The sequence below is a fragment of the Mastigoproctus giganteus genome, chromosome 1 (assembly GCF_048544385.1).
Source record: "Mastigoproctus giganteus isolate SK-2022 chromosome 1, ASM4854438v1, whole genome shotgun sequence".
Lineage (NCBI taxonomy): Eukaryota > Metazoa > Arthropoda > Arachnida > Uropygi > Thelyphonidae > Mastigoproctus > Mastigoproctus giganteus.
The window spans coordinates 98031050-98048632 of record NC_143575.1 but is presented as its reverse complement, the minus strand read 5'-3'; the positions used below and the strand labels follow the sequence as shown (position 1 = coordinate 98048632).

The 17583-nt window shown below is 36.6% G+C and overlaps 1 protein-coding gene across 2 annotated transcripts in view; it reads right to left on the bottom strand.

Annotated features, from left to right (window-relative positions):
• Hacl (2-hydroxyacyl-CoA lyase) overlaps nucleotides 1-17583 on the bottom strand; it is a 182099-nt gene that overhangs the window by 142648 nt on the left and 21868 nt on the right. For both annotated transcript variants that reach the window (XR_016547389.1, XM_090381322.1), the window contains exon 4: nucleotides 5615-5695. Coding sequence is in view for 1 of the 2 variants with exons in the window: in XM_090381322.1 (XP_090237448.1) it covers nucleotides 5615-5695 (81 nt within the window). In the remaining variant the exon portion in view is untranslated. The remainder of the gene's footprint in view (nucleotides 1-5614; nucleotides 5696-17583) is intronic.

The window sequence follows — 17583 nt, the reverse complement described above, 5'->3', positions numbered from 1 at the left end:
CCATTAGAAATTTTGTCTAATAACTCAATTTTATTCGCTAATGTTATCACCTTCTTTGATCTTTTCACATTTCCCTTGTTATTTGTAGCCATATTTTTGTACGGGTTAGAAAGAACTTGTCCACAATAAAGTCACTTTCTTCCATTAACACACTTGAAAAAGTCTGTTTTACACTGCAAAACGGTAGATTTATCGCTTTTGTAAACATATAAATTGATAAATTTATTCAATTTATAAGCATATAAATTATAGGCAAACGATAAAACCTTCCATGACAAGTGCATAACACATACTGAACATTCTTTAACAAGTATTAGTATTAGCGAGAAACATCCACGTTCGCGATTTTGTCACCCCTCTCCCCCCCACCCACCCACTGAGCGCTGTTTTGACTGGAAAGATAATTTTAGTCATGCCCATGTTTTTTTATGGTGGAAAATGTTCACGACACTTTAAAATTCACATTTTTTTAGGTTTCATTTTATATTAAATCAGTGAAAGCGAATACAGATACCGCGAATAGCGGGGGTTTACTGTACTTAAAAATTTTAAAGTAATGAGAATAAAATAAGGTCCACTAAGTAATACCCTAATATAGCAATTCAATAAGAATAACTGTAAGAAAATGAATAAGTGAAAAGAAAAAAAAATGTATGATGGGACCAAATGTCTCCTCTGCCAGATTGTGTTTATCACTAATTGCAATGATGCACCACATATAAAGTAATGCACCACAGATAAAAACAGTTATCTCTTTGCTAGCTGACATACTGTAGGGGCATCAGCTGCTTCACGTAACCTGTTTGCTGAGTTGAGGAGTTATCAAACCCTACATATCTCCTGTTGATTTGTAGTTTTCCTTGAGGAGACTACATGTCAGCAGTGAAATTCTTTTATTTTTCTTCAGGGTGTCCACTTTGTCTTTATTGTTGTGCATAACTTCTATTGTCATCTGTACCAGATGGATGTATTTTACCTACTGTAAATTTATAATGCAGTTTATAATAAAATCAATCTAGAAAAGGAAACAGAGTCCCAGTGGCACATTGTGGCCCTGCCAGCCCATCAGAGCAATCGAGCGCCAGCAGGCACATTATCGGGTTTTTCTCACTTGCTTGCTATTTCTTAGAGGTCCTCAATGATTAATGTATGCAAATCCACTTACACCCCAATCCAATTGTGCTGTATCTGTTACACATCATCATCATCAGCCATTTTCAATCCACTGCAGGATGAAGGCCTCTCCAGCAACTTTCCAGTTCCTTCTGTTTTGAGCACTGGCCATCCATTTACTACCCAAAAACTCATGAATTTCATCTATCCATCTCCGCCTTTGTCTTCCAGGTTTTCTTCTAGCTCCTCTTGGATACCATTCTGTTATTTTCTTAGTCCATCTGTCATCATGTCTTCGAGCTATGTGTCCTGCCCAAGACCATTTTAGTTCTTTAGTTTTGATAAGAATGTCCTTTACTTGAGTTTGCTGCCTAATCCATGTGTTTCTCTTCTTATCTAACAGTCTGATTCCCAATATAATTCGTTCCATTCTTCGCTGTGTAGTTCTCAGCTTTTCTTCCATTCTTTTGGTGAGTGCCCAAGTTTCACTTCCATAAGTCATGGTGGGGAGTATACATTGATTCATTATTTTACGTTTCAGACAAACTGGGATATTGCTCTTCAGTATGTGATTATATTTTCTGAATGCTATCCATCCAAAATTTATTCTTCTCTTGACTTCCAGCCATTTATCATTATTACAGCTAATAACTTGTCCCAGATAAGTATGACTCCACCTTTTCAATTACTGCTCCTTCAATCATTATTTCCCTTTCTGTGGCATACTTGTTCATCATTACTTTTGTTTTAGCCATATTCATCTTTAGTCCAAAATCCTTACTAACTGTGCATAACTGATTAAGATTTTCCTCTAATTCTTTGGGATTGTGGCTTATGACCACAATGTCATCTACAAATCGTAAATAGTTTAGGTACTCTCTATTAGACTAGTCGCAGAAAGGACTAGTCTTTTGAAAGGACTAATCTTCTGAAAGCTTCCTCAAGAGCAACAGTAAACAGCTTCGGAGATATTGTGTCTCCTTGTCGAACTCCTTTCTCGATTTTAAATTTGCTACTGTCTTTGTTTAGTCTAATAAAGGAGGTAGCACTCTCATATATTTTCTTCAAAATCATAATATATGGGGTATCTATGCCTTGTCTTTCCAGTGCCCGAAACATTGCCTTATGCTGTATGGAGTCAAATGCCTTTTCATAATCCACAAATGCCAGGCATAATGGTGTTTTGTATTCATTTGCTTTCTCCATTAGCTGTGATATTACGTGAAGGTGATCCATAGTTGAGAATCCTCTCCTAAAGCCAGCTTGCTCTTTCGGTTGATTCTCATCAAGTATTCTTTCTAATCTGTTAGTAATGACCCTTGTGAACAACTTGTAGATGTGGGATAACAAGCTAATTGGTCTATTATTTCCAATTTCTGATTTATCTCCTTTCTTATGCAGCAAAACTATGATTGCATTATTCCACTGCTTAGGTGTCACACCTTTTCTAATGCACTTTGTGAAGAGCCTTGCCAGTTTTTGTGTTATGTCTCTTCCTCCCAATTTTAACAGCTCTACAGTAACTTCATCTTCCCCCGGGGCTTTCCGATTCTTCATTTTCTTCAATGCATGTTCTACCTCATCAGGAAGAATATTGGGTATGTCGTATGTGTTGCTACTTTGCAATCCATCTTCCCCACTGCTGGTATCATTCCCTCGCTCCTTGTATAATTCTCTATAGTAGTCTTCTGCTATTTGAATTATGCCTTCTCTGCTGTTTATAAGTACACCATCACTATTCTTCAGTTTCAGTATCATTTGTCTTTTTGTATTACTGCTCATGGCTGCTGATTTAAATCCTTTGTTTTCCCTTAATGCTTGTTCTACTTTTCTTGTGTTAAATCTTCTTATGTCCTCTCTGAGTCTCTTTCTAATGGCTTTGCATAACTCAGTATACTCAATTTTCTCCCTGTCAGTGTTTTTCTTGCTCTTCATTTGCCGTCTTCGGTTCATCATGACAAGTGTTTCTTGACTAATTTTTCTTCTTTGGATTTCTGTTTCCCTATAGGTTTCTTGGGCTTTATCACTTTCAGAAAGTTGTAATATTCCTCGTCGATATCTTGGTCCTGAGCAGTCTGCAGAAGCTCAAACTTGTTCTTAAGTTCCAGTACATACTGCTTTTTCTCCTCCTCTGTTATCTCAAAGACCTTTGTATTATTTACTCGAGTCAGTTTTTTCATTTCCTTTCCTACATCTATATCAAGTGTACATCTTACCATTCTGTGATCACTTCCAACATTTACCTTATTCAGGACGGTAACATCATTCACAATATATCTTCTGTTAGTGAGGATGAAGTCGATTTCATTAGTTGTTAATCCATTTGGACTCTTCCATGTCCACTTGTTGTTCACCCTTTTCTTGAAAAAAAGTGTTCATTACTGACAGTCCTTGAGATTCTGCAAATTCCACAAGTCTTTCACCTCTTTTATTTCTTTCACCAATTCCAAAATTTCCTATAGTTCCTCTTTCTGCGCTGTTTTGCCTTTTTCCAAACTTAGCATTGAAGTCCCCCATAATAATAGTGTAGTGGGTTTTCTACTCATCTAGATGACTCTCAATTTCAGTGTACATTTCTTCAACCTCTTCATCATCGTGGCTCGATGTTGGTGCATAAATCATTATAATCTTTAGCTTGTACCTTTTAGAAATCTTGAGTATTAGTCTTGACACCCTTGGTGATGTACTTTTGAATTCCAAAATGTTGTTTTTAAAATCTTTATGGACCAGAAACCCAACTCCACCTTCACTCCTTTCACTGTTTCCATTGGTGTACAGCAGATTTCCACTTGATAAACTGATAAGTGATTCATTTCTTCTTCTTGTTTCAGCCAAACCAATGATATTCCAAATCACATTTTCTAATTCCTTTTCCAGCTCTAATATCCTGTCTTCACCGATGAGTGATCGTACGTTATAACAGGCCAAGTTCAGTTTCCGTGCATGGCAGCCTGGTCGTACCCAGAGATTCTTAGCACCCTCTGCTTCCAATCTGATCCTCTCGCTGCCGTAAGAGGGAGAGTGAAAGCTGCTGGGGACTGAGGGCCATTTGTATTGTTGTGCTCTCATATGCTGGAGGGTTTGGTCTTTTCCTCTTCACGCTGACCAGGCATCTTGAAGAGAACCACTCTACACGTTCGTTGCCACCTAAGTGACGTAACAGGGCTTACCATCGAGAAGGTGTGCATGAGTGGATTTTAAGGAGGCAGGCCAACCGGACTTCTCCTAAATCTTCTGTAATAGAGAGATATTGGATCCATCTGTTAGACATTTCTCTTTATTATTACTATAAAAAATTAATTTTTAGCATTTTTGTTGCCAGTCTTTTATTATTAGTCATAGAATTCAATTTAAAAATATTTTTAAAAAATTAAACAACAGAAACAAATAATAATAATGTTCTGATGGTATTACTTAGAATTTAAAAGGTCACTTGTCCCACAAGTAAAACACAAATGCTCATGGCATCTGCCAGACACCACATTTGTTGACATTACATTTCTCAGGTGACAGAGCTGGTTCTTCACCTCTCAGACTCAAGCACTATTTCTGTTTATCTGATTTTTTATCATTTTGTATGATTTTATTTTGTCTTTTTTTTTAATTTCAATTGAACATTTTTCTTTACAGGATTTACAAAATACAGAACAAAAATAAGCATAAAAAAGAATGTTTACAGCTACAGAATTTCAATGTGGAAATAAATTTGAATAACCTACCAATAATGAGCAGTAAGCATCACTACAATCCACAAAAGGGTATTACAGAAAATTAGACAACTATTCACCAGTGCCTCACAGACACCTTGCAAGGAGTGGAGTGGAGAGCAAGAAACGCAGATGTGATCACTTGCATGGCATCTGTTAAATGCCAAACCAAAAACTAATTTCTCTTAATTCATTGTAAATAGAAAGGAAAACAAAAAATATTGAATAATTATTTAGAGAATATTGATGGAGAAAGGTACTTTAGGTGGATCTGACTTTATACTGAAATTTAAAAAAATAACAAAATTTTAAGAAATAATGTCTGTCAGATGCCAGTCTAGAGTCAAAGGGTTAAAGTATTTCTTGGCTAACAAGGGATAGACCATCTCAGCAAGTATTTGAGTTTTTTCATACCCGCAACATCTCCTAATTTTGCTTCTGCAGCATATGTCTGTTTTAGGTAAATGAGAAATTATTCTTTTTAAAAATTCATACACCTTGCCAAGGATCCCCATTATGAAAGAGCTTTTGTATAAGATAGTTTAATTTTTTGTGAAAATTGTTTATAAGGCAAAATAGTTTTCAGTTATAACATGGGGTATTGCTTATTCTACTAGCATGATTGATGGGTATCTATTCTACAAAGAAGACAATTCATCCAAGAATAAGATTAATAAAAAATTAATGACTGAGACCAAAGTACACAAAAAAATGTGTACTTTGGTCTCAGTATTTATTGTTTAATATAAATATTAAACAATATTTATTGGCATTATATCAACCAAACAACTCACCAAGCATTAATCTGTGCATTGGCCATTCCTCCTAATGCATGAAGTAATCCAGGTCCAGATACAACAAGGCATACACCAGGTCTACAAAAATAAACTGAAATGATTAATTACAAGAAAATATTTTTTTCAAAACAACACAAGAACATAGCTAAATAAAAAAGAATAAAGAGACAATATACAGAAAAGCTTCACTAATTCAGGCTTTAACTTATTCAGACCCCCAACATCAGACTAAGTTATTCATGCACAATAGATTTTTTCTAAAAAAGAATTTAATGATAATTCTAAATTTTTTTCAGAATGGTTTTGCAATCACTTTGTAAAAGAATGAAAATCATTCAAAATGAAAGTTAAATAGTAGTAGTGGCATGTAATGCAAGAAAGCAAGTATGAGCTTATGCAGCATCAGCCAAAAAAAAAAAAAAAAAAAAAAATCACACCATTCCCTCCAAATGCCTGTCCAGTTCCTCCTTAAATTTATTCAACCTGTCAACTTCCACGACAGATGGAAGTTTGTTCCAGCAATTAACCACCCGCTGGCTAAAGGCCAATTTCCGCACATCTATTCTACATCTGCCCTTTCTTAATTTGAATTTATGCCCCCTTAGGTTCGTAATCTGAACAAGTGGAAGGATCCATCAGAATTCAGCGTGCTCAACCCATTCAAATGTAAATGAAAATATTACGGCATCATTTCTATTAAATAATACACCTGAATATCCTTGCACTGAAATACCCATGCAGTGAGTAAATGCTATTAAATGATGTCAGATCTTTGAATGGACCAGAGTGCAATGGAAATCTGTTGTTTCATCATTTAAAATTAGGTACTTTATTACAGGTGTTCCATTTTGTAAACTTTTTCATTTCAACCTCTAGTAAGAACTAGAGGTTGAAACCAACATGGATGATATAACAATGACTGAAAAAAGGAGAAATGTGACTCCTTTTTTCAGTCGGCATATGTGATTCTCATATGCCAGCATTTCATGTTGGCATATGAGAGTCACAGTTACCAACAGACCTGAGGGCAGTCAGGTCTGTCAGTTACCGACAGACCTGACTGCCCTCAAAGTCAAGGATTTCTAAAGACTATTTTTGGGGCACCTCCTCAAATGTAGGTACAATATCCAAGGTAGGGCTGATTTTTAAACTGCTGAGAAGCAAAAGAGAAAACCTTTTTTGGAGAAATGTACAAAAAGAGAAATTTATTATGTTTATATAAGAAAAGTCAAGTAAAGAAATGTGTCCTGTTCTTGTCTAGGTATATGGATATTATTGAAGATGAGTGTGCAACAGATTCTATTTTACAGAAAATAAAACAGGACTCATTTATACACTGAAATAGCTTGTGCTAGACTGGAAGAATAGGGTGGATGGATGATCTGTACAATGCCATGATTCATCAGAAACTCTTCACAACAAGTGCAGAATGGGGGGGTGAGGGGCAGAGGCATAGCTACCGTATAGCAAAATTAGGTAAAGCCTAGCGGCCTTAGTGAATTAGGGACCCTACTTCACCAGGGCCCATAAACAGATGCAAGTAGGGGCCGCCCCTACTAAGCTAAGGCCTATAGACAGATGCAATATGTAATGAAAATATTTTTCTCACTGAGCTCCTCAACAACATTATAATACATCTAGAATATGGAAGGAATTCTTATATCTTATCACCATAACATAACAAACCCAGGCAGCAGTCTTTATTTTGCTTTTACAAATGCAACTTTGTATAGTGATCAGACTTGTATAGTGTTCAGTTACTGTATGTGTCATATTGTATGGTGTTCGGGATTCGCCAACTTGACAGGAAGATGGGGGCGGTAGGCCCCATCTTCCTGTCAAGTCGTGTGTGCGCGTGCGTGCACATACAAATCGTAATTTGCCATTGTCTCAAGTCACAAACCCTCTGTGATAGTATTGGGACTAATGTCAGCACTAGTACAATATGAAGGACACTCCATGATATGGGTAGCAAGGGCCGTGCAGCTGTTCACAAGCCACTGATCACCTCAGTAAATGCTAGATGCCAATTAACATGTGTACCGGAGCACAAATCCTGGACTGTAGAGCAGTGGAAAATAGTCCTATGGACAGACAAGTCAAGGTTTGCACTCTACCAGTCTTTTCCTGGGCTGTTCCTGGGTGTGGCAAATGCCAGGGGAACAGTTCCTTCCTGATTGTATCCTCCCAACAATAAAGCTTGGTGGAGGCAGTGTCATAGTATGGGGCTGCTTTTCATGGTTTGGCTTGGGCCCATTAATCGTTATCGACAAAACCATGAATACTGTGCAATACCAGGACATCCTGGACAATTATACACTTCCAACATTATCGCAATACTTTGGGGAAGGCCCATATCTGTATCAGCAAGACAGCACCCATGCTATATTGCTTGGGTCATAACAGAATGGTTGAGGACACGGGCATGGAAAAGTTGGATTGGCCAGCCCAGAGTTCTGATCTGAACCTTATAGAGCATCTTTGGGATGTATTGGATAGTCAGGTACATGCACGTAGAGATCGTCCAAAGAACAAGGCCAAACTAGTGGCTGCATTAAAAGCCAAATGGAGGAACATATCACCTGACATTTATTATTATTATTAGCCATATGATGTAAGGAAGCCTTAGCATTAGCATTAGTAGAGGCATTTGATGCAAGAAAGCAAGCTTATGCAGCATCAGCCAAAAACAAAAAATAAAATAAATAAAAAATAACCACTTCCACTTCACCCCTCTGTTCGTTCGAAATACCTGTCCAGCCGAGCCTTAAACTTATTTAGGCTATCAACTTCCACGACAAGGGATGGAAGTCTATTCCACCAACCAACCACCCGCTGGCTAAAGGCAAATTTCCTCACGTCTATCCTACATCCGTCTTCTCTCAATTTGAATTTATGCCCTCTCAGGTGATTATTCTGAGCAAGAGGAAGAATCCCATCAGCATTGAGCATGCTCAAACCATTCAAGGCTTTATACACCTCTATCAGATCATCTCGCCGGTGTCTAGTCTCCAGACACTGTAATTTGCAAAACTTAAGCCTTTCTTCGTAAGAGCACCCCTTTGTTCCATTCACTAATCTTGTTGCCCTTCTCTGTACTCGTTCCAGCATCTCTACATTATGCTGCACCAGCCAAAAAAAAAAAAATTTCTGAATTACCCTGAAGAGAGAGAGAGAGAGAGAAGTAGAAGGGAATCACCAAGAAAGAGAAGAATGATGAAATCCAGCTCAGGACCCTGGGTGTGCCAAGCCCATACTCACCAGATGTGAGCCCCTGGGGTTAAAAAAGGTGGTTGAGAATATACTGAGAAGATTGAAGGCCATCATAAAAGCAAAAGGTTTCAACATAAAATATTAAATGACACAATAAAAGCTCTTTTTTCTCTCTCTCTAAAGGCAGGTGTCCAAATATTAATGGTAAGGCAGTATATAGTAGCTATAAGGCCATTTGGCTATAAGTAAGCTCGTTGCACCCTTAAATCACTACTACAGCAACATTATGCAGTGCATCAGATTCAGCAGCTGCAACCACACTTCATTCTGCAACAAGACCAGTATCTCAAAAATTGATTTCTGAGAAGATGGACTGGTGGAAATATGCCCATTGGTCACTCCACTCTGCAGACATAACTCCGCTTGATTACTTGATATGGGAATATGTTAAGGACAATGACTATCAGACTGCAGTAACTGGAACTGACCTAAAGACTCATGAATGTGATTATGAAAATGGACACTACTGTGTTGCAATGAACATGACAAGGAATTAAATATTGGCCACATATACTCTGCGCCATTAAGGATGCATACATCGAGATATACTAATGTAAGCAAAAACTTGGAGAAGTTTAGTAAGCCAAATGTCTATGCAGGGGGGAGTTGCAGAGGTTTTTATATCATCACAGAGAACCATGATGGAGCTGAACTAACATTTTGGGGACACCCTACATAAAACTCAACACATGTCCACATGACAAAACCTTATGAGCTGTCTGCACTGCTCAGAGAACTTCACATTGACTGCACAGGTTTTTTCATTCTTCACTACCCCAAACGAGATACCACACGGTTGGCACATCAATCTGGGATTATTGCTACCCATGTGCAATACCTTACATTTGTCAATGTTAAACTTCAATTCCAACTTCGTAGCCCAATGCCTAATTTCTCAAGATTAGACTAGATTAGCCATAAATTTATATTAATTAATATTAATGGTTTTAAGACCTGTTAGCTCCGGGGGAAATAACGGAATCACAGGTTAAAGAGTTGATGCAGGATCATCTAGACAGGAATGCAATTATACTGCAGTCACAGCATGGATTTGTTAAGGTCTCATTTTTATACTATGATGTTTTGATACTATGATGCAAAAAATAATTTTGATATCATTTTGATTTCAGGAAGGCGTTTGATACTGTTGCACATAAAAGATGGCCATACAAAGACAGTAGTTAGCAATGGACACTGCTCTTTGTGAGTTCATGTTATTAGTGGAGTCCCCCAGGATTCAGCGCTGGGCCCATTGTTGCTTCAATATTTATTAATGGTACTGATACTGAGGTATAACAGGCTTAATGTCTAAGTTTGCAGATGATAAAAAGATTAGTGGTGAGGTTAATGACAGTAATGACTGTATGCTAACTGCAACAAGATTTAGAAAAATTAAGTCAATGGACTGAGAAATGGCAATTGAATTTTAACATTGACAAATGCAAGGTACTGCACATGGGTAGACGTAATCACAGATTAACATACTAACTGTGTGATACTACACTCAAGGAAACAGAAAATGAAAATGACCTGAGGATAACTGTGCAGTCAGATACGAAATTCACTGAGCAGTGCAGACAGACTTCCAGGACAGCTCATAGGGTTTTGTCAATGATATACAGAAACTTTACTAGCAGAGATTATTGTTTGTTTGTTATTTTGGTTTTTAGGAGCATTAGCAGCTAAGGCCATATTGCTCCGGGAAATGCGGTGGTCATTTCCTGACCTTTCTGCATCCTCCGTATTTGGTGGTGACGGACTCGAACCCCGGTCTAATCAAGAAGCGTGTGCTACGCACTGCTGCTCCTTCCCACCTGGCTACGGAGGTGCCCACTAGCAGAGATAAGGACGTGATTATACCCTTGTAAAGGCCATGGCTAGGTTGCATATTGAGTAGTGTATACAGGTTTGAAGGCCTCACTTTAAGAAGGATGTAGATCTGCTGGAACTGGACAGAGGAGGACAACCAGATTAGTGAAATGAATAAAAAAGGGTGCCCTTACCAAGAAAGGCTTCAGTTCTGCAAATTGCAATGTGTGGAGCCAGTAGCACTGCATTCCTATGTGCCGCCAGTAAGAAAAACAAAATTTGTCATCTTAAATGTTGAATATTGATAAGCGTTAAACAATCAGAAAGCAATATCAAAAAAATTTCAGCACCCTCTTGAACTGCCGCCCATAAGCAACACTTACCTGGCTTACCCCCTTGTAGCAGCACTGTGTGGAGCCTAGGCAGTACCTGCAGGGAGATATGAGTGAAGTGTTTCAGGCCTTGAATGGGTTGAGTAAGCTAATGTTAGCATTAGTAGAGGCATACGATGCAAGAAAGCAAGCTCATACAGCATCGGAAAAAAAAAAAACCCGTTCCCATTTCACCCATCCATTCATTCCAAATGCTTGTCTAGTTCCAATTTGAATTTATTTTGAAGCTATCAACTTCCACAACAACAGATGGACGTTTTTTCCAACAATCAACTACCCGCTGGCTAAATGCAAATTTTTGCACATCTATTTGACAACTGTCTTTCCTCAATTTCAGTTTATGCCCCCTCAGGTTTGTAATCTGAACAAGAAGAAGAATCCTATCAGCATTGAGACTGCTCAATCCACTCAAGGCCTTATACACCTCAATCAGATATACTTGCAGGTGCCTAGTCTACAGATGCTGCAATATGCAAAACTTGAGCCTTTCTTTGTAAGAGCACTCCCCTTTGTCCTCTCACCAGTCTTGTTGCCCTTCTCTGTACTCATTCTAGCACTCTAACATCCTTCCTAAAATGACGCTTCCAGACCTGTACTCAAGGTGTGGCCTGACCATTGCCTTATACAAGGGAATAATCACCTCCTTATCCCTGCTCGCAAAATTCCTGTATATTATTAACAAAACCGCAAGACCTACTCTGGCAGCCTGTCTGCACAGCTCAGAAAACTGCATATCTGACTGCACAATTACCCCCAGGTCTCTTTCATTCTCCACTACCCTGAGGGTAACACCACCCAGTTGGTACGTTACTCTGAGGTGACTGCTACCCATATGCAGTACTTTGCATTTGTCAATATTAAACTTCAGTTGCCACTTCTCAGCCCTTCTGCTCAACTTTTCCAGATTCTGTTGCAGCAGCATACTGTCATTACTGTTATTAACAACCCTGATAACCTTTGAATCATCTGCAAACTTTGACATTAAGCTTGATATACCTTCATCGATATCACTGATAAATAGACAAAACAACAATGGGCCCAACACTGAACCCTGGGGATACCACTAATAACATCAGTCCACGAAGATCTGTGTCCATTGATTAACACTGTCTTCTCCCACTCAACCATCCTTTTATCTATCGTAGCAACTTACCCTTAATACCATACTGCTCCAATTTGCACAGTAGTCTTCCATGTGCAACAGTATCAAAAGCTTTGATGAAATTATTTTTTGCATCCAGCTCCTTTGTGATCATGTCATAGTATCCAATCTGATTGGTCAGCCAATTCCCCTTAACAAACCCATTTTGTGTCTGAATTATTACTGCAGTTTTGTCTAGATGATCCTGCAATGCTTCTTTAACCAATGACTCCATTATTTTCTTTGGAACAGGAGTCAAAGTAACAGGTCTATAATTACTGGTGTCACTCTTTGACCCACCTTTGTGAATTGGGGTCACATTTACACATCTCCAGTCCATGGGTACCTCCCCTGAGTCCAAGGATGCTCTCATAATTATGGCTAAGAGTTTGCTTACTTCCTTTGCCACCTCTTTTAATATAACTGGATAGATTCCATCTATCCCAGGTGCCTTTCTTATGTTTAACTTCAACAATTTCTCCTCTACTTTGCTCTGAGTTATTATAAAATCATTTAACTCCCTGTTAGAGTTTGATAAACATCTGGCCTTCTCCTCCTTGAAAAACTTCTCATGTGTAAATGTTGATGCAAAATACTCATTTAGTTTAATGGCATTCTTCCTCTTTCCAAGAGTACAGGGTGAAGAGAGTATTTTTTTTTTTTTTTTTTGGCTGATGCTTTATAAGCTTGCTTTCTTGCATCATTTTCCATTACTAATACTAAAAGGGTGCAAGAAAGCAAGCTTATAAAGTGTAAAGCATTCTTAAATTACTAAAATTCATGAGAGTAGGTCTGAAGCTCTCATAGCATATCACAAAAGGTGCTCATGTATAAGCTTATGACCATACATTCCCACCTTGTATGTCTATGCTACATAAACTTCATCCCAACCTAACACACACACACACACACACACACACACACACACACACACACACACACACACAGAGAGAGAGAGAGAGAGAGAGAGAGAGAGAGAGAGAGAGAGAGAGAGAGAGAGAAGGATACACTTTACTAAATACAGACAATGACTACTCCACAACAAAGCTAGAAAATAATAATAATAATAATAAGAGATTATAATGAACAAATTTTACAGAAAATGTTATGCAGATTACTTGAATTTTTACTGAAATAGTAAAGAATACGAAATTGTTTCTTAGAAATGGTAAAAAAAAAAGGGGGGAAAAAAATCGTCTATGCCATTTGATGTGTGGACTAATATGGTCAAATGATGTATAGACTAATATGGCCAAATGATGTGTAGACTAATATGGTCAGCATTTTTTAAATAAGAATCAAATTCTTATCTTATTTAAATATAATAGCTATAAACTACTAAAATTGCATGCATATTTTACTTATTCAACAATTAATAATTTCATATGTATCTCTCCCCCACCACATAGCAATAAATACACCAAGACTTTGCTGCACATGCTTTGATCATCTGTATAAAACTTTTTGAGAACAACTTGCCCACAGCACGAAGGCACAGAGCCTAAACACAAAACTTCACAATGCTTTTCCCACAGGCTTCTAAATCCTGCTAGTTGAAGAATTTAAACAAGCCATGGCATTCACTAATTGAACAATTATTTTATCCATGTACTGTAAATGACATCAGTTTTACTTTATGCTACAATGCACTTAATTAATGCTTCAATTTATTTTATTTATTTATTTAAGAACTACATACTGCACAAAATTTTAACTTTCTAATAACAGTATGCCCATTCTGAGTAAACAAATTTTAAAACAATGTTTACTAGCAGATGTATAATCAACACTAGGGACAGATTTAAGGCTTGAGTACAATTAGGCACACAAAAATTTATCTAGAACTTCTTTTAAACCAATGTTTTCCAAAATACAATGCAACCAATACAATGTTTTCCAATACAGTGCAACCTTAAAGCTTAGGCAGACAAAAATTTATCTAGAACTTCTTAAACCATACAATGACTGGTTATAGTGCAATATAACCAGTTTATATATAGGTAGTTCTTGACTTTACGAGTCAATTCGTTCTTAGTGTGCGCTCGTAGAGCGAAAACTCGTAAAGCAGGAATTTATTTCCAATAGACATAAGATTAAAAATAGGGGTTAGATTCTCAACAATGAAATTAGTTAGCTAATTAGTTTATGTTTAAACTATTTAGCTAACTAATTTCATGATTTATCATGAAATTAGTTAGCTAAATGATTTATCGAAAGAAATGAAAATGTAGTCTGTAAAACAAGCAAATTATAATAATAGAGAAATTATTTACGACTTACAAATGTTAAAGAATGGTTATTCTTCATCATTATCGACTAAATGCATACTCATTGATCACTCATTATTGGCTTCGCACTCGTTGATTTGTTGCGCAAGGAGTCGTCTTCTTCAGAAATGTTTCAAGAGGCGTTTATTTCCAAGATAATCTTCTCTTTTAATTATAAATTTCACGATTGCATGCATAAGCATTTTTTAATGGCACACAGAAATTGCAACTAACAAGATTCGCGGGGAATAAAAAATTTACGAAGCTTAAAAAAAAGGAATAGAGAGAAGATTCTGAAAATTGTTTTTTATATGATTGAAGATTTCAGTAAAGGGGAAACACATTTCACCATAATAACACAAAAAAACACACAATTCCAGCTATCGGTATTTTTGCAAATGCAAGAAGATCGAGTTTACTACCCATTTATAATTACTTGCAGTAACAGAAAAGCCCAATAAACCGGAATGTGCAAATTGTTTTTATGGTAGTGACCTCCAGAAATGTGCCTTAGAAAAATATCACAAAGGCATTTAAAATTGATTCTTATAACGGAACATATAATAACGATTAAAGTGTCGTGCATTTTAATGATTTGAATTGGTAACTAATACAATTTACAGAACACGCTCACAACCTTTTATATGGCCTTAAGGTCACTCTCGTGACCTTAAAAATTACATTTTAGAGAAATAAATAGCTTAGTTATACAGCGAAAATTTCAACTTCCGAGATCTTGAAATGAATTACCAAAAAACAATGTGTTATTGGGTTCACATTACGATATGACGGTGTCTCAGGAACTTATTAATATCGTAAAGCAGGGTACACTGTATTGTATAGCTACACGCATGGTTTGGAATGCACTATTTATGAATGTTTAACATTAATTTTTTGTAATTACTGTTCATATTTTCGATTTTGTTGATACTTGATACTTTCAAAAAAAAAAAAAAAAACTCGTAAACCTGGGAACTCGTAAAGCGAGAACTGCCTGTAATTAGAGCATTATCACATTCCCCATGATGAATATAAAAAAATGCAGTTTATGGCAAAACAAAAATTTTATAATAAATACTAGCAGAAATAAATTATATCCCTCACAGAATAGAACCAGCTACTGCAGCGACTTCCAAAGTGTAGGGGGAAAAAAAATGAGCTACTGTTATTCTCTTCAGTACCTTCAATTACACAATTAAATTTTTAAAAACAGTAGTTATCCAAGAGTAATTATTATTATTATTATTATTAATATGATGCAAGGAAGCCTGAGGCTTATGCTGCACCAGGGAAAATAAAAAAAGTTCCCAAGTAACCCTGAGAGAGAAAGAGAGAGAGAGAGAGAGAGAGTCTAAAGTAGAAGGGAATCAACCAAGAAAGAGAAGAATGATGATATTCAGCTCAGCACCCTGGGTGTGCCAAGCCCATACTCACCAGATGCGAGCCCCGCTGTTAACCAGATCCCGGATGCCACTGTGAGCATTGTTGTAGATGTTCAGTTTATCCCCTCTCCTGCCTCAGAGAAGCAATAAAAAATACATCAATGAAATGTTAACTGCAACAAGATACTTGCAAACCTAAAACTTTTCCTCTAAGAGGGGAATATCAGTTACCATATTTGTCAGCTGTGATATATTCAGTTATGAATTTCTGAAAACAGCAGTAAGTGGCATTCTTTTCAAGGATGAAATTGCATTTAGAATGGCAAAAGCTGCTAAAGGCATGATGGAAAGTAAGCATGAATTAATAACCAGTTTGTATATTTTTACAAATTGCTGCTGCTGATCACAGTTAGTACTCTCTGTAATTATACTGCAGTATTAGAAAAGGGGAAGGGGTAGGATTTCAACAGGCTAATCCAGAATGTAACCCAATCGCATTACACTATTTCTATGAAAAATGATTTCTGAGATGTTGGTTTCACAGACATGATAATTTCCAGGAATACATTAATCACTTAACTCAAGGGATACCTGAAAAGGAAAATAAAAAAATTAAAAAAAAAACTTTTTTGTATCCTTGCATATATGTGACTACTTTGATATAGTGACCATTAAATGATGTGGCTGAGTTTCCCTGTAAACATGACTCATTTGGAAAAACGAAACCTTGAAATTTGATTTTTTTTAAGTATACAAAGTACTGAAGTTTAATATTCTTATTTTAAAGTAGAGCATTATTTAAAAAAAAAAAAACATACGCATGCATGCGAAGTGAAATTTGCTACTATAAAAAATGGGCTTGCTTAACCCAGCAGTGGTTTAATGGGCTCAGGGACTTGCAAGAAAAAGTTTTGTGAGATTTTTATTGATTGACAATTAATGATTGAAACTTTCTCTTCCTCCCTAAATATAAGCCCAGTTTTACTAAAGTTGCTTTTGAAGTGAGTAATTGCAGTTCTCAGAGTAATTGCAAGGAAGAACCATACAGATTCAGTGTGATTCATTTAACAACTTTTAGTTTCTGAGGTGCCACTCTAACATTTAAACTGTGTCAAATGACTGTCATTCTACTTTGCCTGTTTCCTAGAAGTGGCATTTCCTAGAGGTGTCATTTCTTAGAAATTGTAAAAAAAAAAAAAAAAAAAAGTTGTGTCTATGCCATTTTCTAGTTCAAAGAAATGGCACTATTTACATGCTCTAATTTTCTAATTCGTAGTCTTGGCCTTAGGAGGAATATTTTGGGGCTTTTCCAGAATAATTAACTGAAAACAAGCAATTGGAAAGATATGTGAGAACTCTTGTAACATTTTCTGTAATTATTTTGGTGAATAACTTTAATTGTTAATAAATTCTTCAGTTTTTCAGTGTTTTTTATATACATATAAAACTACTTATTCATTTTATATGATAAGTTAGATTTTAATCATTGTGTGTGTGTGTGTGTGTGTGTGTGTGTGTGTGTGTGTGTGTGTGTGTGTGTGTGTGTGTGTGTGTGTGTGTGTGTGTGTGTGTGTGTGTGTGTGTGATCATGAAATTTCATAATGCAATTTTGAAATTTCATGATCTAAGCCATTTTCTGCATTGGAAAATGGAAGTGGCTACTATATTTTTATATTTATATTTTATGGCTGTACCTTTTTCT